Below are 24,635 nucleotides of genomic sequence, written 5' to 3'. Positions count from 1 at the left end.
AACTCATCGGAAGAGTTACACACTGAATCAGCCGCAAGCTTCAGGTGAAGGAGACTAAATCAAGGACTAATGTGTCTCGAGGTGTATGATATGATGGTCGCAGGACATGACAAGCAGTATGATTGACTAACTGTCCGTGTATGTGTGTGTCCATTTCAGGAATATCACGAGAAAAACAAACTAAAGGCGTTGACAAAGGCTAAGTCCGTCTCTCCTGGAATGGTAAGGGAATACAATGACCGATTGAATCCTGTTTTATAGAGATCGTACTGTAATGTATCATCAGAAATTCAGATTCAAACCCAAGCAGAAGTACCAACCTAATCTCTCTTATGGTATCCGTACTGTAACATTTGCTTTGTGTTGTTTTCCTGTTAGGATGTGGGGATGTTGGAGATCCCTGCTGAGCTGTCAGCCAGACTTCGCAGCGGAGCAGGTCAGTTTCGCTCTGCTGGAGTGTTTATTTTATAAAACTACAATGTGCACATGTGCCGCTCTGCTGGCTTTGCTTTTTTGTCAGTTTGTGATTGTTTTCCCATCTCTGTCCACCAGGGCAGCAGCGTGGTTCAGGGGTCACAGAGGTAGCACCTCCACAGGTTAAGGCAGAACACAGGCTCACCTTGCCCGTGGATATAGACAGATACCCTTTCTCTCGCTATGCCAAGTCCATGTTAAAGGTGAGCAAGGTTGGAGCACACAAAATACACATTCATCATTTATTATACGGCATTCACACTTGTCTAATACCCCCTAATACCTGGCCTCTGTCTTCGATGGGAAAGGGTGCACTTCCTTCACTCATCAAATGATGTGAATGAAACACATCACTCAGGAGGCCAAGCTAAATTTTACCACTTTTCTGGTACAATGCAATGGTTTGATGGTGTAGAAATGAGAGACTTTGTTGTGTAAATAGCTTTCCATCCGTCTCTGTTAAAGCAGTGCTCAAACTTCATTCAGTCAGAGCTGAGCTCAAAAGAGAGACTGAAATAAAACGCTACTTGTGTAAAATGTTGTATTTATTATATATTGAATGTATTCATCAGTAACACAATTAAGATGGAATAGATCTGAATGTATTGCAGTGCATGACACCATTGCTTTTACTGGAAAAAAGTTTGGAGTCAGGAGCCCTTTATGTCTGTACAAGCATGACTTTAAAGTGAAACTCTCGCCAAAATGCAACCTAGGCTTTTGTTTGTGAATGTATATGAGTCAAACCTTCCTGTAAAAGCATAATTACGATGAAAGAGGCACTTTTAAGATTTACTGTGGTTTCGTTTTCGGTTCAAGATCATTTTCTTAGTGAAAGGGGCACTTTTACAATAGCATCAAAATCGTTATTTTTAAAACACTGTCGATCCCCAAGTGCGACCTAACAGGCAGGAGAGTAAAAGTGGACCGCTCCTCAAGCCTTCCTGTTAGGTCGCAATCGGGGATTGACACTTTTTGTCTGCCATGACGGCGGCACGCCGGAGATGCTACTGCTAAGGTGAGTTGTTCAAAAACCTTCTTTTTAGTAAACTCTGTGTACACAAACAATGTTCTCAATGCTCGTGTTCATGTGTAGAGACCCTGGTGATACTACGAGCAAAGTTTCATGTTGAGCTTGACCCAAAACCAAAAATACAGTAAATCTTAAAAGCGCCTCTTTCGTCGTAATTATGCTTTTACACGAAGGTTTGACTCATATACATTCACAAAAAAAGGCTAGGTTGCATTTTGGCGAGAGTTTCACTTTAATATCACTCTTGACAATAACCATACAAAAACACATGACATCCTCACACTTAGATGGATGAAAGTAAACAGATTGTATATCTTGTCTAATGTTGTGTTCTCCTCAGGATACATGGTGCCAGCCTCAGGGATACCCCCTCCAGAGACCCCTCACCCCTCTGGAGCCTGAAGATGCCAGAACTGCCCTGGAGATTTACAAACTGGTATATGGACGCATAACGTTACATGAAATTGCAGCGGATCACTTTTATTGTCCTTTGTTTCATTTTTGTCTTTCAACCCTTCCCTCCTCAGATCTTGCGTTTTACAGGTGAGTCCGACCTCGTCGACTGGCAGGAGCAGTTGCTGGGGAACTACATAGTGGAGAAGGGTCAGAGCCAGCCAGCCTTGAGGGATGAGATCCTGGCCCAGTTGGTTTACCATACATCGGGCCCACAGGAGGTGCAGAACAGTCTGAGGGGCTGGCTACTACTGGTCTGCTGCCTCAGTGCCTTCACCCCCTCACCAACGCTTGACAAACCCCTGCTCAAGTAGGTGCTACACTTTGATTAGCCTGTCAGTTAGTTAGCATCTTTATCCATGAGTTTCAAATGTAGTCCTACACCTGCCATGTTGGGGACCCACAGGTGTTTCAAACTAATTAATTAGTTCTATGCCAATCAGAAACACAACTCAAATTGAAACACCTGTGTTGGTCCCCAACATGGCAGGTGTAGGACTACATTTGAAACTCATGAATAGACTAAGCCAAATCTTCACGGTATAAAGTCATACTGTAGTAGAGAAATAACTATGAGGCATTGAAAACAAAGGGTCCCATATCGAAGAAAGTGAGGTTTTCATGATTAATTTCAAGATTTCAAGATTTTCTAAATAGCCAATATTCAGTAAGTGTGCCTTCAAACGAGCTGTCAGCTATACAGTCACAGCTCTCACTCATGCCATGCAAAAACACTAGCACAGCTAATGCAGAAACATGGTGTGCAGTGCATACTCAAGCCTGTGAGAGCCGACAGAGTGGACTGTGCTTTTTGGACACGGGCCCCAAAGAGACAGATTTCATAACATTGATCAACTGAACATTTTCCAGTGGACACCCAAAATAAAAGTACTGCCACTCTGGTGCCATTGTGGGTCTTTTTCATTTTCTTTTCTTTTTTTGGCAGCTGCCATCATTTACTTGTAAATTTTAGCATCTCCAGCTCCATGAGTCAGAAGGCATTATAGTGTGACCATAAAACCAACCTTTGTTCACCAACACCCTCATTCCATTCAACATACTCTGGTTTGACAAGTAGCTTATGGGGACTTCTGTTAGCTAATAGACAACCCAAACCAATTTGAAAGTGAAATGAAAGTTTGACTTTGTTGGGTCGAAATATGATGCCAGATAATTGGTAATTTTGTTAAATGTTTGATTTGTAAATAGGAAGTGGTTTTCTAACATATTAATCGTGATCAACTGTATGATTGTTTTGCTTGTAGTGGTCTATATTGTCTAAAAAACTGGTAAGTGCAGCTTTAAATGCAAAAACTGGTTTATTGTTTGGCTTTTAAAAAAAATGTTAAATGACAGTAGAGAATACAAGTGGAAGATGCATAAACTGTCACAAGCCAAACACTGCCATAGAGTGATTAGCCAATGTGTTACTAACCCTGCCTGAAAAATACTTAAAACCACTTGACTCAGTCTGCAGTATTTCGTGTGCAGGTATGTGTCTGACCAGGCTCCAAGGGAGTACCGCTCACTGTGCCAACACAAACTGCTGACATCTCTGCAGCTCCCAGCTCCCACTGCCCGAATCTACCCCCCCACCAAGCTGGAGTGGACCACTAACCAGAGGAAGGGCACCATGCTGTTGGATGTACACACCTTCAACGGTGAGACTGACTGAAGAGCCTTTCTCTGAAGAAACAGTAACAACATCAGCATATTTGCTGTTAAACACTCATATCGAGCCTTTGGTGTTCTTTCTCAGATGAAAAGCTGACAACCGAAGTAGAGTCTTGGACCACAGGGGAGCAGCTGGCCTCCTGGCTTCTTCATTTCAGGTACTCTTCAACTTCTGAACATGCAGTATGTTTATCTCTGTCTACTTGTTAATGTTTCGACATGTTGATACTTAGTGGTTTAGCCTGCTACAGATAGTAGTTTTCATTCCTCTCCTGTGTGTTGGTGTGTCGTAGAGGGGTTCAGGAGGCGGTGCAGGGCTGGTCGGTGTCTCTTCTTAATGACGATGGCTGGTCAGACCTGGCTGGCTCGGACTTTGTCATGGATCTTTTGGCCGGAGCTGAAGCTGAAGTAATGCCACCACCAGGGACTCCATCCTCGACTAACTCTGACTACCTTTTCAGCAACCAGGGAAACAGGTAGAGCTGTGAACAAGTGGCTACAGTAGTTTCATGGGCCAATTCCGGTTTGTACTTAAAAAAATGTGCTAACACATCGATGTGTCTCTGTCTTTCCTTATAGGATGCCTGGTACAGATCTGGATGACTTCATCCCACCTGCACCTCCTATGCAAGCTCCTGGGCTGCCTCCTTTTGATGCACGGCCCTGGGGCAGAGATTATCCACAGGAAGGTAGGTGTTGCAATGTGACGCTTCAGTTACATTTCTATTGGGTCTTTAAACAGCATCCGACACCCCCTTTCACAACTCCTTCCTGATGTTCGAATTGAGGGTGTCGCATCTGACACGTTTTTCAACAGTTTTGAAAACCACAGCCTCACAATCATGCCCACTCTATGCAACAACTGGCCAGAATCAATATTTCTGAATTTGTACTATAAACTCATTAATATAGATATTAAAATTCTGAGTTTGAATTTCTTCTACAAAACTACAAAGTGTTGACCCTTTGAAACATTAAAAACATTTTTTTAAACATTATCAACAGATTGTGAAGAAACATTGAAGTTATTTCAAAGATATTTATCAATTAAGTTGCAGAGATGTGTACCTTTGTACCGCAATAGGCAATTGTCTGATAGCCCCCTGTCCCCACCTGCAGTGTCTTCTGATCTCCGGAGTCAGAGCCGCTGTAAATCACCTCCATACTGTATCCGTTGTCTTCTAAAACATCTGTTGGTGTTGGACACTGTGTTCACTGGTAGACCAATGAGCATGAGTCTATCTGAGCTGAGCACTGTGTCCTGCGGCGACCTCCCCTGTGATAGAGGTTCAGGCAATATTCCAATAGGGCCAATTAGGACTACAGCTGGCACGGGCAAGCGGCTGCAGCCAGAGATAGCAGACTGCTGCTCACTACCAAAAAGTATAGTGAGCAGCAGTTGCCCTTTACTCTCGGTGATAATGCTGCTGATAGTTCTGGTCATATCTCACGTTGCTCATTTAAAGCACATACTGAAGGCTTCCCAGAGGCTGCTAACCATTTGGACTTACTGCCATCTAACATGTTCACGATTAGAGAGCATGGTCCTGCAAAAGTGACTTGCCCGTAGCAGCAGGACTGAACTTGATAATATGTGTCTTGTTGAGAGGTGCTCCTTTGGCAGGCCTGCTGTTCTCTTGATGTGGACAGATTAGGTTGAACTTATTTGTCAAAAGTTCTCAAATCATTACACAATCCAAACCCCAAATCAAAATTCAGCCAATTATCTCAGCAGCTAGTATCTCAGTAACTCTGCATTAACTTTCACTCGATTGTATTCCAATTGACTGCGCCCACACTGGGTTAACTTCAAGGTTGTGTAACTGAGACAGATTTAAACTCAGGCACAAATGTAGTCAAGTGACTTTACATTGTTCCAACTAAAGGTTCAATTACCATCTGCGTAAAGCAGGCACACGTTTTCAGAGATAGAATTACTTTACGTAGACAGGTTTAGAAATGGATACGTCATCTTAACTACACGGCTAGCCAGATGCCTGACTACATGCATAGAAATATATCAAAGACCGTGTCAATTATTGTAAATTAGGTGGACACAGTTGTAAAGGTTGGGCATAATTCTTCAATCGTCATGAATCATTAAATCTGAATCAGATCATATTCTTGGCCACTTGTGGGCAGTGCAACAAGCTATAAACACAGCATGTACCTGTTTTCTTATTATGAAGTTGAGTTAGCATATAGTTGCCGATTTACGCATTCAGCTGACTCGGAGAAACATTTTGCATTCAGTTTAAGTTGTGTTTCTGGTCACCTGGAAAATAAAAGAACCATTTTTACCGTTTCTAGCTGTGATCAGTGTCCACCAGTTCCTGAGGGATATATCTTGCTCTTGAGCTGCTAAATACCCCACTATGTTTACCTGCTAGTTGGTAGCTTTGTCTGAGGTCATGTGTATTTGACAATCCCGGAATGAGACTCAACAGTCATCTATCTTTTTTGTGAATTTGTCATCCTGCTTTTAATGAACTGAAACAGAATAACATTTCAGACTGATTATTTTACCACTGTATCAAAAAGAAGTTTTAATATCTATTATGTGCATTGATATTGTGTCCACACTTTGGTTACTCCTAAAATAACATATTTGATTTGTTTAGTTGAAGGTGGCAGAATACATACACAGTGCACACAGATGTAGCTACTAGTGGTGATGGAGGGGTTCCACTAAAGAGTATTTCTGTCCATGCCCAGCCACATTCTTTGTGGTTCTAATCTCTCTTCCCTCCTGTTTTCAGGCCGTGGTCGACAGATGGATGCCTACGTTGATGACTTGTTTGACCCTGTGCTGGACCAAGGACCTCCGGTCAGTGATGTCATCACATTTATTTAACTATTTCAACTCTAATTAATGTAAATGTATATGTTTTCCTGTCCCTGAAACGTTTTATACCAAAGGCTGTAGTAAGCGTGCTCATTGGTCTCTGATGGATTTTGTATCTCTGTCTGTATCTTATTACTGAGTGTGTGAAGTCACTGGTTTGTGTTTCCTACTGTCGTTCTAGAAACTGCGGCTGCTATGTCACTTGCAATGTGATGCATTACTGTGTGTGTATGTGTGTTTGTGTGTGTGTGTAGGACATGGAGAGAGTAGCCATGCTAAACCACAGGATGAGAGGAGGAGGAGGGCTTGGACCTATGTTTGGAGCTGGTATGAAAACTGGATTTCCTGCTACATATCCACAAACAGTCCATATTATGTGGTTCATGGTTACACTTTGATTTCACTATAAAATATTTTTTCTTTGAAATGCATTAATATGTTTTGTCACATCAATGATATAAATGTATCATTAACACAGACAAATAGTTTATTAAGTAATTTCTCTACAAAAATTCAATAAATGAAAATGATAAATGCCACAGTTACAAAGATGTTATAATCTGTACAGCCCTCAGAAACCCTGCGTTCAGAAAAAGTAAGGACATTTGGTTTCTTTATTGTCAAGAAGCATTGTTACAACAAAAAAATAAACTACCAAACACACATTTCTTTACTTTTTGTGCTATGTTGACATGGATAAAACATGAGGCAAAATCCCGAAGAGCAGACAGACATACAACATGTGTCATACATACAGAATAGACAGATGTGTAGCAGTAGTAGAACAGCTTGAAAAGTCTGAAAACCTTAGGGCTCAGGTTTCTGTTAAAAATATCTTACACGACTTACCACATTGGTGATCAACGATTCTCTGCCATAGTGCTGTTGTTAATATTTTTCTATTGTACTTCTGTTAGAATGATCATGAAACAGGTATTTTAAACAGGTATTTTATAACGTTCTATGTGGTAAACAGGTCTTCAAAAAGCTTGAATTTATTTTGGTGAACTCTGTACTGTTACAATTTTGTACAAACACTGAAACGGTATATTACCAAGAACTACAAATATTAAGTATAGAAAGTATAAGTATTAGAAATAGAAAACACTTAGAACCGCAAAGTAACTGAGCTGGTAGCTGCATGTGTAGGCTAAATAATATATTAATGTAAAGTAGTAAATATACAATTGTAACTCAAAAAGGAGAGTATTTTAGCTTGAATAGTCCAATTTTTGAAATGTTTCAGTCTCTGATAATCCTGTTTTTTTTTTTAGGCATGCCTATGACAATGCCAGCCTATGCTATGGGTGGGGCGGTTAACCCAATGATGCCCAGCTATGGTGCAACTCCCATGATGCCAACCATGCCAGCAATGCCAGCCATGCCAGCCATGCCAGCCATGCCAGCCATGCAAACGATGCCAGGTGAACCCCTACATCATTCGTCACATCCAGATAATCCAGTCAATGCAGAGGCAGCACAAAATTGTACAAAGATCTTATTTAACAGCATAAAGATTAAAGAAAACAGATCAAATGACACACGTTGACACATTGTCATCAGCGTCAGATGTGCAGATTTCTTATCATCCAACCATATGTTTACTCAGAAAACAAATTATTTTTTAAAGCACAGAGCAGTATGACGATTCTACCAACAAAATGGACAGTCTTAAATAACGGGGGGGAAAAAAGCATACCTTGAATAATTAGCTCAAAGAATATGGACTTTATTAGCAATGGCACAAGCAGCTTATAATGTCCAGACACATTAATTTGAAGGCATTAAACGGTGTGTCATATTCTTTCATCACTAATCCCACACAGGCATGATGATGCCTCAGATGCCCATGGCTGCCCCACCTGTCGCTAACCCCATGCAGTTGGCAGCGACACAGCAGGCCTTCATCAACCAGCAGGCCGCTCTCATGGTGAGGAGAAGTACACCTAGCACACTATTCACATAGCATGCTGGCCAGTTTTAATCCCTCAGTTGGCCCTCCACACATGTCTCACTCCTCCACTTACCACTCCTCCGACTCTGCAATTTGCTGCCCTTTCCTCCTCTTTAGGCCCAGCAGATGACCATGCAGGCGACGAACCTGTCCCAGCAGCAGATGCAGGAGCAGCAGAAGAAGCTGGAAATGCAGCAGAAGAAGGAGGAGCAGAGGCGTAAGGAGCAGGAGAGAAGGCAGGAGGAGGAGAGGCTGCGGAGGCGTCGGTCCCAGCGGTCGTCCAGGGACCACTCGCGCTCACCCTCCCCTCCATCTCCCTCACCCCCACCTGCCCGGCACAAAGCATCTGCACCTAAACGCACTTCCAGCCACAAAAAGCCTGTGCCAGAGGTATTTCTCTGAAACATAGCACATGTTGTTATAGTGTACTCCACTGCTGCTTTTTTTTTCACACATCCCTCTCCTTTTTTTTTTTTTTTTTTCCTGAATTCTTTCATACATTTCAACAAAACCTCCCTATGTGTGTTCAGGTACACACCCTCCCATACATTACATTGACTACTACATACAACACTTGTTAGTAGAATACACTCATTGCTGGTTTGGTTAAATGCAGTGGCGGTTCTAGACCAGTTTTAATAGGGGGGCCAGGTTGGGGCCGGCTTTTTTGTTAGGGGGCACATACAACCCGTAAAAAAAGATAAATCCCTCATTCAGACAAAGCAGTGTTTACAATTTCAGCAATTTTGATTGGGTAGTAAACTGCTGAGACACTTTATTTCTGCCTTTCCCTTCAGAACAAAATCATTGCAAGAAATCTGTCATTGTATTATTAATGCAGACTCACTGTCAGGGGGGCCACAGGGGGGTCCAGACTCAGAGTTACGGGGGCACTGGCCCCTGCTGGCCCCCCCCCTAGAACCACCCCTGGTTAAATGCATGAGAATGTTAACAATAAGGAACCGCGGCCCTATGTTTTAATCCCCTGAATATGAATCACTGATGTCAATTGGTTTCCTCCCTCATGTTGTGTGACCATGTCCATTCCCGCCGCAGCCAGAGACAGAAGAGGACCTGCCAGATCCAGAGGACCTGCAGTCTTTCAGAGATAAAAAAGAATACTTTCAGAAGATTGGTGAGTAGAGATGGCATGCAGTCATCAGAAATAGTAATTCCCCTTTTTACCAAAGTATCTTCTCAAAATGTTGTAATGGCTCAATGATGTCAACATGTCACACGCACAGTATCACTTCAAATCATCAATTTCACAAAATAAATCCAGTAAATCCAGTAAAATAGAAATCTTTGGGGTATTCCTGCCCATTCTACCCAATCAGGACAGAGAACTCCATGAAAACATGGTCCTGTCAGCTTGTGTATGCACAGATAAGACCCTCTGTTTGCTGCTATGTCTGTCGATTACCACTGCCTGTTAATGTTGTGACTTGTGGTGACTAACTGCAGAATGGATAAAGGTTAGCTGAAATGACGACTTACAGCAGCCTTGATAGTTGGATTTCCTCATTCCTCACCACCTGTCTCCTCTACTGTCCTCCAGGTAAATCCAAGCCTCATAAGCCTCGGCGGGCCAGCCCCAGCCCACCCCGGCAGCGGCAACGCTCCCCATCACCTCGTCCGCCACCCCCACCTCCAGCACCCAAACCTGAGGGTAGGAAAAAATAGAAGTTCAAAGGGCTGAATAATATTTTTTTGGAATATAGGAATATTTTGGATATAGTTTCTGTCTGTTATCTCCCACAGCTAAACGTCCCCGTACACCTCCTGCCAGAGAAGCAGACAACCGAACGCAAAAACCTGTTCCAGCCCCCCTCGTAAAGCCTCAGCCTGAACCCACCTCCAACATCCGGGAAATCATCAAAATGTATAACAGCCGACCCCAACCGGAACCCAAACCCTTTGAGCCTGTCAGGTCAGTTTTAATGCTCAAAAAAGAGGTGGAAGGTCGGAGCAGAATCCATGATGTAATACTCTGCTGAATGAGGGCCCTTTGCTGCGTGTCACCCCACCTCTCTCATCCTGTTTCCTGTCATCTCTGAAGCTGCCCTATCAATAAAGTCATACAAAGGCCATGAAAACAATGTATAGAATAAAGTAGAATGTGTGAACAATGTAGGATATGTAACATTTTCAATATAAAATGTGTAAAAAACACGTAAATGTGTTTTCCTCTCATACTGTTGGACCAGAGACCACCAGGAGATGAAGTGCCAACAGGTTCCTGGGTTTCTGATCCCACACTGGCCTCATCTGTCAGAGACGATAACTCCTGTAGTGTTTTGTGATTTACTGTTTTTATCGTCTTCACAGGCCTGTACGATATGTCATGAAGAAGACTGACCCCAAAGAGGAAGCTCTTGCCAAATTAAAGAATGCCACACCAGTATCACAAGAGAAGGTTCGGATTGTCTGACTGCAACTACTAACAAAAAGTCAATGTATCTAAATTTGTCAAGAGAAGTAAAGTTATTTTGTCAGATGTATTATTCTGTCTCGCTGTTGATAATTTACTGTGTACTACATCCTCACATTGGACTTTTCTTCCACTTGCAGAGACGGTGGGTGCCTCCTCCGCCAGCAGTCAAGCCTAAGCTCCAGCCACCTCCTCCCAGGAGCACCTCCCCACAGCCTTCTCCCCCCTCCACCAGAGGTCGCCGGGAGTTCTCCAATGACATGAGGCAGAAACAGCGCTCCTTGGAGGACTTGTTCGGCTCCCAGCGCTCCCGGCAACCTCCGCCTCCTCCCCCCGACTCCCCACCGCCTCCTTTGCAACCAGCGCCCATCCTTCAGAACATCCCCGAACCGCCGCCCGTCGCTGCCCCGTCTCTCAGTGGGTGTCGCTCGTGTCATGTCCTCTGTGCACTGTGTCTATGTGAATTAAAGGCCTCTCACAAGAGGCAAATGCTGCTAACTTGCGTTTCACCCAGTGTTATCCAGTGTGACCTTTATCCGCTGTTTACTAACTGCAGATGAGATGCCAGATGAGGAGAACACCCGCTCCCAGCTCCACCCCTTCTCTGCTAGTGTTTACTTCTCTTACTCCAAAATGCAGGGGAAACTGTTCCTGCGGAAAGAGGTGAGACACACACACACACACACACAAATACACACACACACCCGTACACTTCACTAACCTCAAGTATCATTATTTGTGCGTAGGTGTTTTACCCTAGAGAGATGTTCAACCGGCCCTACATCCTCAATCTGTTATGCGAACAGGTTTGTACATTTACAGGCGTCGTCATGTTGAACCTAATCTGCAGATGACTAAGAGGTCCCATCATAAATATTTATGCGTTGTTCATTATCTACATTGCGCATCAGAGGCATAACACACCACACACTGTTTTTTAGATCATGCGGGACACCTACTCCGACAGCTGCGTGAGGATCAGCAGAGAGGAGAGGAGGAAGATGAAGGACCTGCTGGGTGAGAGTTCAGACGGGTCATTACAAAGACGGATGCTACAGTGTTGATTCAAATGTTGCTGCTACAAGCTTAAAACGGCCACAAGTGGATCGCAGAAAAATGCAACAAATCACCGAATATACAGTATGTCACGTCTCATCTTTCTCCATTACTGTACTCTGTACGATAGCAAATTTCAACGTGGGGACGACTATAAGCACCATCCAGAATGACAACATGAAGAAGAGGATTGTCATTGCCGCTCGAGACAACTGGGAAAACTACTTCACCCGCCTGTTCCCTGTGAAGGTGAGCACGACGAAAAGTTTTGGTAAAGCTGGAGATCATAGAGGATGTAAAGCATCTCACAAGGCAGCTTTACTCATATGACTCATTTCAAACACAGAGACAATCCAACGTGCCTTACATTGGCAAAGAAAAGCTTAAAGGTGCACTTTGTAGTTTTGTGGCAGAACTGTTAATCAAAAGAGAAAGGTCTTCACTGACTGATTTTTTTTCTGAAACTAAATAAACAAACCTTGTTTATTTTCATGACTGAATAAACTGAATGAACAAACTTACCATAAAGGACAGCACAATTTATACTGAATTACTTTGTTTTTATGTGGTGGACCCCGCCACTGTCCTAGCTTCGTGTTCCGTATTTCCCTCTGTGAACAGCTTGTTTATTCACTTATGGAAAAAGTAAATATTTCTGAGTTTGTATTATTACCTCATTGATATTGTAAATATCAATATAAGATTTAATTTGTAAAACCAGCTGCTGGAGGGGAGTTTCCAGTTAGGGTTAGAACTGAAGAAGCCTCTTGGATGAGAGCTAAAACTTCTACAAGAAACTGAAACAAGTCCAGTTACCTACAATACAGCACTTAGAACAGTGATGTGCACAAGGGAGGGGCAGTTGCCCCCCCTCGTGGCCCAATTGTTGAAAAACGCGCGCTAAAGTCCCCTCCTGAGAGCCAAAACGCACGCTAAAGTGCCCTCCTGAGAGCCGAAACGCGCGCTAAAGTGCCCTCCTGAGAGCCAAAACGTGCGCTAAAGTGCCCTCCTGAGAGCCCAAAAAGCATGCTAAAGTGCCCTCTTAGTTGGCAAAACACACTAAACTGCCCCCTTGGCTGGTTAAAACATGATAAACTGCCCTCTTGGGAGCCAAAACACGCGCTAAAGTGCCCTCTTGGGAGCCAAAACGCGTGCTAAAGTGTCCTCTTGGGAGCCAAAATGCGCGCTTAAGTGCCCTTCTTTTCGCCCCTGCCCTTCAAAAAGTCTGCGCACGCCACTGACTTAGAATTACCATGACCTGGATGGCTGAGAACCTTCACCAACCTATAGATGTTTATGTGAGGAATTCTTATTATGTAATTTCTAAAGCAAAAGGTTCATGTATGAAGCCTTTTTATTAAATGTTTGTATAATGACATATATGAAATAAAAAAAGTGATAACAGATTGGAAATTCCTGTAACCCTTATGAATATTAATAAGTATGTTTTCGTTACAGTCGGACAGTGGGGACACACAGCTTCTGGGTGTTTCTCATCGTGGCATTCGTTTCCTGAAGGTGGTCAGAGCGTCGGGTATCAACCCCAAACACCTCCATCTTCTCAGGAGCTACAGGTAAACATGCAGCCTACATACACAAATACAGTGGAAACTATACACACAGTCATGTGTTTGATTATAATAACAGTGATGATATACAACAATTGTTCATATTCACAATGTTATGGTATTGTTTGTGTGCTTTATCACCAGTCTAATGTGGTCAGTTTCAGTCCATGTTTCTTGTACAGGAGGTTAACTCAGGTCTGCATGAATGTAGTTTTGCAGAGCTGCTGTCAGTTACGCTCCAGAGTGCGGACAGAGTGGAGCTGGAGCTGAAGAGTGAGAACTTGCTGCTGCAGTCATCCAGAGCTCCTCAGATCGCTGCAATGATCCAGCTCTTCATCCGGGAGATCATCAAGGTACTTCATCGATCTTTTGTCATCGTCATTCATTTCTTTTCTTTCCTTTTAATGCTCTTTAGCACCTTCGGCCATGTGACCCCGCACCCTTACAGACTACTTTCTCCCTGCTCCACAGGAGTCAGGCCATGTGGTTGCCCTGAAGAGTTTCGTGACGGATGACAAAAGTCTGCTCAGCTTCAACAAGGGGGACATCATTAAACTGCAACCGATGGACGGACTCCAGCCAGGTGAAGTTATTATAAGGATTCCACATATATCTGTGTAATATTTTAGGGTAAGCTTTGCCCTATCTTATTCATTGTTTAATGCGTATCATCATCTTCTTCCCATCAATAACACTTCTGTGTCTGTGCTCCACCAGGCTGGCTTTTTGGGACCATGGGAGGACGCTCTGGTCTTTTCCCAGAAGATGCCACCCAGCCATCTGCGGCCCCGGACTACCACTCTCTCCACCTTGATCGCAGAGATGAGCGGAGGAAAAGCATGAGGGCGGCGAAATCCGGCAGTTCACCTGCAGGTCCCAACAGCAGACGTGTGGGCGGCAACGATTCAGAGCGGCCCAACAGAGAGGTCTCTACGACAGGATCGGTCCAGGGCTCAGACCATGATAATGGGATCCACTCGGCCATGACTGAATTTGCCACCAAGTACTTCAGGTATGACAGAAGAACAATAACTATTGTTTATTGTGTTTCGGATGGTTTGGGCTTCATAATACACATCGTGGCTTATTTTGTCCTACCATTATTTGTTTGTTGAAGAGTGGCGACAAAAGGGCTGCCAGCAAATGGAAGGAATTTTTCAGAGGCGGTTCAACACACAAGGGTGAGACAATACAATCCCCCTAACATCACATCCCGTGGTTTGTAATAGCTCGTACTGCAGTTAGGACACGTACATGGACACATGTATCAGTGTATAAAATGCCCACAACTGTACCTCTCCTGTCTGTCTAAAACCCTACAACCACTGGTCGACTTATAAGAATGTGCTGTTCTGGAGTAAAATAAGGTCCTTTAAGGTTATAATACATAACAATTCCACATACAATTATCTAAAAATGACTTGACCTTTGTTATATAATTTGTTGAGATATATACTCACAGTGTCCCAAGTGGAAAGCCTGTTGGCAACTTTGGCCAACATTCCAATATTCCAATAGTCCTTGCTAACCACAAACTCCTGAGGCAAATATTTGGCTCTTTAGCAGATACATGCTCCACTGACGCAGACAGGAAACCAGGGGATACCAGTAATGGAAACATAGCTGATAGTCCTACAATTCTAAGTGCTGTATCGTAGGGACCTGGAATTGTTTCAGTTTCTTGAAGACATTTCACCTCTCATCCATGAGGCTTCTTTTATTCAAACTAACTGGAGGTGATTTTGCAGGCTTTTAATCTCTGTGTGGGAGTGTCCTTACAGAGCTGTTAAGGACACATGTGAGCTCTGAGTTTTACTGTCGTTAGGGCCACTTGTTGGTCGTTGACCCAAGGACGGCCAACTCCCCAGGTCAAGACTCTGCTGTCTACTTACATCTGACGGAGAAACATCATTCCTTTGAGGACACCAATCTAAATATATTGGCCAGAGAAGACAGATGGTTTGGAAGAGGAGTAAAGGAATCCATCTATGTGTAACTTGAACAGCCGTCTTTGAACAGAGGAGGAGGCCTCCAACATTACATCAACATCCACCTACACTGCAGCAACCCACATGAAGGCCGGTTGTGTCAGTGACCTACAAGTGGCCCTAACGGCTCTGAAACTCAGAGCTCACATATGTCCTTAACAACTCTGTAAGGACATTCCCACACAGAGCCTGCAACTCCCCTCCAGTTAGTTACAACTGAAGAATTCAATTCAATTCAAAGAACATTATTTGTCCCCAGGGGGCAATTGAAGGAATGTGAAGTAGTTGGACACAGACACATAGTCAGCACACAGAAGCCTCTTGGATGAGAAGTCCAGTTGCCTACAATACAGCACATAGTATTACCATGACCTAGATGACTACGAACCTTCATCCTTCAATCCCACAACAGTCAAGCTGAACACCTAAATGAAACTAAAATTCAAATTGGATTGTTATACTGGAACAGAGCTTGATTCTCCTGTCAAAACAGAAAAACAGTATATTATAAGACAGTATATTATCTACACTACCCTTGAATCAGTCGAGGTCAGAGTTCATCCAGAAGGCATCGAAATACCTGTGACAGGTTTACACTATTAAGTTGCAGCAATGTCTAAAGTCATTAGTTGAGATCAAAGTGAACAGCCATGACACCAGATAACCGAAACATACCGTTTAAATGTGTAATTTGTTCTCATGTCCACCTTGTTATAGAAATCATGATGTCAATGAGACTTCCCAAATTAATAACATGTGACTGATTGCATTGTGTTGTTTTCATACAGGCCCCCATAACTGAGTCCCTCATTCTCTACAATGATCCTGAAATCAACGACTTATCTGTCAAGTGCTTCGTGAGTGAGTGCATCCACAATTGAATTTTGGATTATTCTTACATTTACATTTACATTTAGGGCATTTAGCAGACGCTTTTGTCCAAAGCGACTTACAATAAGTACATTTGTCACAAGAAAGAAACCACGACATATCACCGTCGATAAAATATAAAATGAAAAATGGAAACAGTTTTCAAGCCCTCATCTTAGTAGCTGCTATTACTCAGGATCAGGACTTAAGGATACCTTAAGTATATAAGTGCTATGATAAAAGTGCTAAGGGTAAGAACATAACAGATTATAATGCGGTCACATGTCTTAAACATAAGCACCATTAAGTGTCTTACTACAAAATTACTACACATGTTTTTTTATGGACTGATCAATGTACAAGTTGTAAAGTTAAAGTTAGAATAGTTCATAGCTAAAGTCGGTGACCAGATGATGCAACTCTACAATATATCACTCTATAATGCCACACACTGAGACCACTGTTACTCTGCTCCTCTACCATCCTTCCATGGATCTATCCCTACAGACGTGTTGCAGTTCATGGGTGACGCACCCCAGACGGGTATCGCCCAGTCGGACTGCCTGAGCCAAATCTTACTGGTCAGTGCTCTAGCAAACAGTTTATCTGTCAGACTGCGTTACTGTAGTGTGACATCTCTGAGTTTGATGGATTTAAAGATAATGGTCTCTGCTTGTTCAGTTGGGGAAGGAAAAGGAGCCGCTGAGAGATGAAATCTACTGCCAAGTCATCAAGCAAACCACCAACAACGCAACCAAGTGAGTGTGTGTTATTTATTGGAAGATTTTGGCAACATTTTCAATATATGTTAATACTGATTAATAACATAAATAAATACATTTAAACAGTCAATCAACCAAATGCAAATGCTGTTGTTAAGACTGATAAACTCAGTTCATTGATACATTAGATAAATTGTCTTGGGTTCCCTCTGTGATTCAATATTAAGATTGAATCACTTTGGATAATGGAAACATCAGCATTGTTTTCAGTAACAGCAGGCTGTTAACTGAACTGTCTTCAGTAAAAAGCTTAGATAAACCCAGGATAGAGATCAAAACACACACTAGACACTATGTCTAGTGTCACACTGTGTCAGATATATTCACTATATCAAACCCTCCATGCATAGCTAACTTTTAACCATTGTTAGTATTAGAATTTATTTGTGCTTTGCTGGCAATGAATGACACGTGAAAAGTACAAGAATAAACACCACACCATTCACCAGTTTTTCCAAAGTCACTTCACTTGCTGATGTGTTTCATTGCACCATACACACAGATTTGGGCTGCTGGTGTGATCCAATAGCAAGGTGGTCATTAGTTTTACCTAATGTCTTAGAGTCGACGGGAGTGGCTGAAACAGAGATACACTGATCAGTGACTTAAATAATGAGTGGACAAAGGCTTATTTCCTACTTACCAGGTACAAGAGGACCACATCCAACTTCAAACTTGACTTTCATTCTGATTATAACTACACACTTGTTAAGTTACTTGACTGAATCTCGTGCAGTTGTGATGCCATCGAGCTGAGAATAATCTGACACACAGACAGGTGGACAGACAGACAGACAGACATATAAACACCTGGCAAATTACTCAGAACTGCCTCTTGGGTAGTGCCTGCTACATAAGGTGACCACATTTTGCGATGATGACACAAACACACACATACACACACTGGACACAAGCAGCAGTTTCCTGAAACATCAACCTGACCGGCCATTCCCTGACCTCCTCCCTATGCAGACTTTTCACACATCAATCAACGTTGCCTGACTTCCTCCTTTGCAGCCATAATAATTACTAAGGCCACTAGAGGGCGCAGACTAACAACAAACCTTAATACGGGTCCTAATGAGCTGCTTTCACTTATAAGGTTATTTTTCTGACGAGGATGGGCAGGGATAACTAAACTATATTGCAGGGTTGTGTTACTGTTTGTAGTTAGGTTTTAGCTTTCCATCGTTGTTGTGTTATTGTGCTTTATTTAGTGGTGCTTAATGCTCATGTAATTATGTAAGTTGGAAGCCATTGCTATAAAGAGGACTCAAGCCAGAACTGTGAATGAAACAATAGATCCAGAATTCTTTGCTGCTGGAAAGAGGATAAAAGCACGGCAATATCGTTGCACAGTTGTTACAGATATTTGATTCCACAATTCAAAAGGGTAGACAGTCAATTTCTACCAACCTTAACCTCTAACTTTATTCCATCAATTAGAAAAAAAATTACCAGTGATTCAGATCACAGATTGGATTTTTTGCATTAGGAATAAACGAGTAGATGCACTGATGGATTCACATTCTACAGAACATACACAGTAAAATACAGGTAAAAGCAGCAGCAGGCAGGTCTATGAACCAGAATCTTAAAGGAGCTTAAGTGGCTCCTAAACATCTCCTGATGTCCCACGGTAATTTTGTTCCGACCGGTTGTGTGTGTCTCCACAGTTCCAGCTGCACCAACGGCTGGCGGCTGCTCAACATGGTGACTGGGTTCTTCCCCTGCTCTGGCACACTACAGCCCTACGTCACACGTCATCTCCAAGACATCTCTCAGGACTCTGAACACCCATACCAAGGTAGGAGAAACACAGTACAACTTAGACACACTGGTATCAGTCAGAAATAACACACTTTAGTTGGCACACTGTAACATGCTGTAACATCTGTGTCCTCAGAGCTGGCTGAGATGTGCCAGGGTAACCTTCAGCGATCTCTCAGTTGTGGCGGCCGCCGCAACATCCCCTCACACATGGAGATGGAGGCCATTCTCGTAAGTGAGCCTACACGCTCGAGCAACTAAAACGTGTTTTGTCGCTGATCTCATTTTGAGTGTTTGGGCTTTCTGCAGGCTGACAAATCTTTGCGACGTGTTCCCATCAAGCTGCCAGGAGGAATGGATTTCCCCACCAAAATCGGCAGCTTCGATGTAAGATGTATAAGATGTGTTGATACCTCCTTCTTTATAAAGAAAACCAGCGGTCGTTTTGTTTATCATCAAGATCTTCTGTGGTTGTACTTTTCATCTTCCTCTAGATGGCAGCAGATGTGATAACAGAGTTCTGTAAAAAAATTGGCATCTCAACCCTCGAAGAAATCAAAGAGTTCTTCGTCTTCGCCAACTACATTCAAGGTAAATCACACGGTTACTGTTTCTGGATGATATAGAAAGCACACTGAGACTCATACACTATTAATAAATATATAATATTATATGCCAAACTCTTACATTCAGCATAATGCTAGTGGTAATGGTCCGGTGATTACAAGAAGAACAATGGTGGACCTTTTTCAAATGCACCTCCACTGTATGTAAGAAAGAGGCCAACATCTGATTGGCTTGCTGAATCCCATATTGTCTGACCCAGGCAGCCCACACAAAACTGATAGGGTCGTCTTACTTAACAGCTGTGTGGGTTGGTAGGCAGATTTGATGTTCTTGATCTTCTTCCACAGTTAGACTTACAGGCAGATTCCTCTTCTTGATTACGTGATATATCAAAGTTCTCCAGCCTGAAATTAAAACGTTTCCTTTTATTATTGTTATATATTTATAATATTGTCTACTATATATTTATAATTAATTTCTTATTATTTGTGTGAATGGACCCTTTAATGAAATGGAACATTACCGATTAGGGAACCCCTTATATATCACACTACATGGAAGTTGTGTTTACTGACACTCTCTCCTGTGCTCCTCCTCTGTCAGATGGGACGGTGCGTCCCCTCCATGCTATGGAGTATCTGTTCGACTTCATGCAGGATGACGGCTCCGTCTTCTTCTCCCTGAGGAGATTGTTGTGGAGAAGCCCTCTGTCCTTCATCAGTGACCTCTATGTGGAGTTCCACTACCAGCAGGTAAGAGCGTCAGTTTATAACAGTCAGGAACAATGGTTTGTTTCTAACCACTGGATTACTTTCCATCTCACTGCTACCTATATTGTCTTTGTGTGTGTGTGTGTGTGTGTGTGTGTGTATGTGTGTGTGTAGCTCCTGGGTGACTATCTGAGTGGGCAGCTGAAGCTTGCTCCTGCTGCAGGTGGTTTCCCTTCAGTCCAGCAGATCGCAGAGCTGTCGGCCCTGCAGCATGTGGCTCGGGGACTGAAGCACCCGCCTTCCATGTGAGTCACACACGCTGACACTCACACTCACAATAACTCATCATTGATCAAGACAAGCAAATAAATCCGACACAAACATCTCACTCAGATATAGACTACTCAAAGGCTTTAATGACTGCCGAGAAGTCTCAGACTATGAAACTTGCCAACAGCGTCAACTTCAATCCCTCACTTTCAACAGTTTTATCGTGCCGAGTTGAGCCGAGGCACTTTCAGGATGGCGACGCTCAATTTAAATGTAAGCATGTGTATACTGACGCTATTTCTCTTCAAGGCTCGAGATTATGGAGTACCTGCCCCCACAGGACGGGGTCAGAACTAAGGCTGAAGAGATTCTATCCTTCTGCCAGGGACAGGTAGCGGCCATGCATTCCCTCGAACCTCAGGACGCTAAAAGGCAATTCATTGGTAGGTAGTCTCTCCTGTCCTCTCCTCTCCTCTCCTCTCCTCTCCTCTCCTCTCCTGTCCTCTCCTCTCCTGTCCTCTCCTCTCCTGTCCTCTCCTCTCCTGTCCTCTCCTCTCCTCTCCTGTCCTCTCCTCTCCTCTCCTCTCCTGTCCTCTCCTCTCCTGTCCTCTCCTCTCCTCTCCCTCTCCTCTCCTCTCCTGTCCTCTCCTCTCCTGTCCTCTCCTGTCCTCTCCTCTCCTCTCCTCTCCTCTCCTCTCCTCTCCTGTCCTCTCCTGTCCTCTCCTCTCCTCTCCTCTCCTCTCCCCTCCTCTCCTCTCCTGTCCTCTCCCCTCCTCTCCTCTCCTGTCCTCTCCTCTCCTCTCCTCTCCCCTCCTCTCCTCTCCTGTCCTCTCCCCTCCCCTCCTCTCCTCTCCTCTCCTCTCCTCTCCTCTTCTCTCCTGTCCTCTCCTCTCCTCTCCTCTCCCCTCCTCTCCTCTCCTGTCCTCTCCCCTCCTCTCCTCTCCTCTCCTCTCCTCCTCTCCTCTCCTCCTCTCCTCTCCTCTCCTCCTCTCCTCTCCTCTCCTCTCCTCTCCTCTCGATGATAACTGTATTTGTCTGACTCTGCTGTCTTTCAGAGTTTCAGACCACGCTGCCGCTGTTCGGCTCCAGCATGTTCTTGGCCCAGAAGGTGAGCCAGCGAGGCTGCCCCTCCCCGTGCATGATTGCCGTCAGTCAGGAGGGGGTACTGTTCCTTCACCCTAAAACACAGGTAACGACTATAATCTCACCCACTGAGCAGATTGTGAGCAGCCAGATTTGATTACAATGACTATGGTAGGGTTACTGCTTGTTTTATTTGCAAATGAATCATCCAATCTAAGTGTCAGTGGGCCCTTGTTAAAACCTCAAGTATAAATATCAGACATAATATTTTTTTCCCCTTGTACTGCCTTATTTATTTGCATAATTTTTCCTTGATTAAAGGTATACATTTCTCCCAACATGCTTTGCTAAACTAAGTTGTAATTCATGCCCGATGACAGCTACTTATGTCTTTTTTCTGTCCTGTCAGATTTGAGGTTTTCAGGGATATTAGTCCATTTTCTTGCACAAACTCCATCTTGTCAGGTTGGCAAAGCTTCAATCTGTAGAAGAGTTTAGCCTGTGTTTGAACCCAAATGCCTTTGCTTACACTAAGAACCTTCCAGCTGCTGGTAAACATCGCTGGGGGATAAAACAAGTGCATTACACTGATGTCCAACACGCAGCTGTCAATAATAAAGACCGGTATCAGCTGGCTGCTGACATGTGGTGATCTGTGTTTCTTCCACAGGAGCGAGCGTTTGTGATTTCTCTCGCCGAAGTGCAGTCCATGCGCACCGTCCGTCCCAAGAAACAAGGCAAAGTGCCAACTGTGGACATCAGTTATGGCAATCCAGCCCGCCTCAAAAAGATCACCATTCATCTCAAAGAGGTAACAACTATATGTTCACTTTGTGTAGTACTGACGGTAAAAGGCTGTTTCTTACAGACTGGGTGTTATTTGTACTTTCGGTTATCATCTATAGATTCCCACTATGAAGTAGTGGAAACGAGGCTGAGGCATGAGAGAAACATACAATGGGATGATCGAGTTAAGGAGTAATAAATCAGTATTGTATATATTTTTCATTGTGGTTCATGTGAATAAAGACCTGCTGGATCCCGGTCCTAATTTCCATTACACTGTCATTCAAATGGGATATTTTACAACAACAGAGTCCGTGATGAGCAGTGAAAAATACATTTATAAATAAATAACGGCGTGTTCCATCATGTCCAACAACCAGTATGCTCTTTTCAGAAATGACTGACACACTCATGTCCTCAATGAATTTTCGATTTTGGCTGCGACTAATAACTTAAACCTAGGAAGCACTTCAAATATAAACTGTCTGTAATCATCTCTTTTAAATGTGTGTATTTACGTCTGATTTAATCTGTTAATGTCTCCTTAGGCTAAGGAGCTGTGCCACATCCTTGCTCTGGTGATGGAAGAGTTGGTCCGACCACCAGTCAACAGCTCCATTTCAAATCACGTGTAGACAGATGGAAAGAGGCACACACACACACGGACAGACACACACACACACACACACACACACACACACACACACACACACACACACTCACACACACACATTACTGGGGGCTGTTTTCTTGAACAGACTTTTGTGTATACCTTTTCTGTTTTTTGTTTGTAATTTATCTTTTGTCATTGTAACTTGATAGTGTGTCAGTGATTTACGGCTGAGCGGAAACATGAACACGCACACGCAATCCCTCACCTTCTCTCCAGTGTTATGTAATTTGAGAGTAAGTGGCGATGATCGATGTGTTGCTCTGATTATAGAACCCAAATGAATGCAGCAGTCAGGATCAGAGTGATTCACCAGTTATTGTATGAATGAATCAATTCTTCAATATGTTTCCTTTTGTGCATCAGAATTCCGTCGCACCATTGTTGAAATGTAAAGTTTGATGATCATTATTGAAAATTAATGTTGTAATGATTTCACGAAATCTAAGTGAATAGTTTATAAGAATTAAAGAAATATGTTGATTAATGCAATGTCATGAGTTTATCTTTTCATTTCTTGTAAGGGGGCTTCTTCTACCACTGTTATGAATTAATCTCGACTACGTAAGCAGGACAAAGCTTTTCTAGTTTTTGTGCTACTGACCCCTGAAGTGGTTCAGGGCACAGTCTCTGAGTCCATAAATGGACAATCGCAGCCAGTGGACATTCCACCAGGGAATTTTTTGAACACAAATCAGTTAACGGCTGACTTTCTGTGGAGTGGGAAGAAACTTAGATTAAACATTCACATGCCCTTCACTTAGCCCAATGGTGACACTGTCACAGAAAAGAATGAATACCGACTCAGTCTTGGGGTTTTCAAAGTCTGACACCGTGACACTGTGCCCCTCCTCAGATAAAACTGAGACCGCCATTTTTTTTCGTTTGATCCATTTCCGTTGTTGTCTCTTAAAGGGTAACTCCACCGACTTTACACATTAAAGTGTTTTTCGTTTGTTTGTTACAGGTATTGAGGAGTAGTGCTGCACATGTGAAAAAGTATTATAAAGCATTTTTGTGGCTCCAGAGGAAGCTGCGTGTCATCCGATAAATTGCCTCCAGCGATGTCACTTAGTGGCTAAGTCGCATTCTGGGTGATGTAGGTGCGAGTGTTTGAAAAAGAAGAAGGCTAAATTAAATAGATGATATCTCTGGTTTTGCTGTATCCATTTTGATTATTTGTTTTTTAAGATGTCCATAATGTGTCCAACAGTATTATGTGCAATACTACAATGCTTCAAGTTGATCATACAGAAATTAATCATATATTTTCCACTAACTGAAAATGTACCTGTGTTATTCCAAATACGCCAGCCCCATATTTCATTCTCCCACAAAGAGAAATCATATTAAAGGCTCACTTTGAGGAACAGCCCTCTTGGGAAAGTTGGAGAGCAGGCTCAGCCCGATCTGACAGCTATTGATTTATACACTGAGTGAAATTATAACTGTGGAGGCAACATGAGCTCAGTTTCTACCGGCGCAGAGCAGACTGCGGGGATGCAGCTTCAAGGTCAGAGAAGTGCCTGTGGTTGTGTTTGTGTGTGTGGTCAAAACTACAGCAATCTGAATCAAGCACAACACCACGTATAGACCAACTCATGTCTTTATTGTTGAGTTGTGTACTAATGATTCATTGTTTACCCCTTCA

General features: G+C 43.1%; 1 protein-coding gene across 1 annotated transcript in view; it reads left to right on the top strand.

Annotated features, from left to right (window-relative positions):
• The window catches only part of myo15b (myosin XVB), a 46,354-nt gene extending 22,878 nt beyond the window's left edge, over window positions 1-23,476 (top strand). The window contains exons 20-60 of the mRNA XM_030401386.1: window positions 160-222; window positions 379-436; window positions 553-677; window positions 1,848-1,943; window positions 2,035-2,270; window positions 3,452-3,621; window positions 3,720-3,792; window positions 3,928-4,110; window positions 4,214-4,323; window positions 6,394-6,461; window positions 6,734-6,806; window positions 7,754-7,903; window positions 8,306-8,409; window positions 8,551-8,823; window positions 9,490-9,568; window positions 9,992-10,102; window positions 10,195-10,363; window positions 10,762-10,849; window positions 11,005-11,281; window positions 11,421-11,527; window positions 11,611-11,670; window positions 11,806-11,881; window positions 12,051-12,169; window positions 13,379-13,494; window positions 13,700-13,841; window positions 13,960-14,071; window positions 14,206-14,500; window positions 14,606-14,669; window positions 16,265-16,337; window positions 16,854-16,927; window positions 17,028-17,104; window positions 18,805-18,935; window positions 19,035-19,129; window positions 19,208-19,285; window positions 19,393-19,489; window positions 20,069-20,217; window positions 20,350-20,480; window positions 20,755-20,888; window positions 21,501-21,634; window positions 22,199-22,339; window positions 22,863-23,476. Coding sequence (XP_030257246.1) covers window positions 160-222; window positions 379-436; window positions 553-677; window positions 1,848-1,943; window positions 2,035-2,270; window positions 3,452-3,621; window positions 3,720-3,792; window positions 3,928-4,110; window positions 4,214-4,323; window positions 6,394-6,461; window positions 6,734-6,806; window positions 7,754-7,903; window positions 8,306-8,409; window positions 8,551-8,823; window positions 9,490-9,568; window positions 9,992-10,102; window positions 10,195-10,363; window positions 10,762-10,849; window positions 11,005-11,281; window positions 11,421-11,527; window positions 11,611-11,670; window positions 11,806-11,881; window positions 12,051-12,169; window positions 13,379-13,494; window positions 13,700-13,841; window positions 13,960-14,071; window positions 14,206-14,500; window positions 14,606-14,669; window positions 16,265-16,337; window positions 16,854-16,927; window positions 17,028-17,104; window positions 18,805-18,935; window positions 19,035-19,129; window positions 19,208-19,285; window positions 19,393-19,489; window positions 20,069-20,217; window positions 20,350-20,480; window positions 20,755-20,888; window positions 21,501-21,634; window positions 22,199-22,339; window positions 22,863-22,949 — 4,998 coding nt within the window. The 3' untranslated portion in view covers window positions 22,950-23,476. The remainder of the gene's footprint in view (window positions 1-159; window positions 223-378; window positions 437-552; window positions 678-1,847; window positions 1,944-2,034; window positions 2,271-3,451; window positions 3,622-3,719; window positions 3,793-3,927; window positions 4,111-4,213; window positions 4,324-6,393; window positions 6,462-6,733; window positions 6,807-7,753; window positions 7,904-8,305; window positions 8,410-8,550; window positions 8,824-9,489; window positions 9,569-9,991; window positions 10,103-10,194; window positions 10,364-10,761; window positions 10,850-11,004; window positions 11,282-11,420; window positions 11,528-11,610; window positions 11,671-11,805; window positions 11,882-12,050; window positions 12,170-13,378; window positions 13,495-13,699; window positions 13,842-13,959; window positions 14,072-14,205; window positions 14,501-14,605; window positions 14,670-16,264; window positions 16,338-16,853; window positions 16,928-17,027; window positions 17,105-18,804; window positions 18,936-19,034; window positions 19,130-19,207; window positions 19,286-19,392; window positions 19,490-20,068; window positions 20,218-20,349; window positions 20,481-20,754; window positions 20,889-21,500; window positions 21,635-22,198; window positions 22,340-22,862) is intronic.
• Window positions 23,477-24,635: the final 1,159 nt, after the last annotated feature.

The sequence above is a fragment of the Sparus aurata genome, chromosome 20 (genome assembly GCF_900880675.1).
Source record: "Sparus aurata chromosome 20, fSpaAur1.1, whole genome shotgun sequence".
In the NCBI taxonomy this organism is placed as follows: Eukaryota; Metazoa; Chordata; class Actinopteri; order Spariformes; family Sparidae; genus Sparus; species Sparus aurata.
Note: the sequence above shows the minus strand (reverse complement) of the source record. Positions and strands in the feature narration are given on the sequence as shown.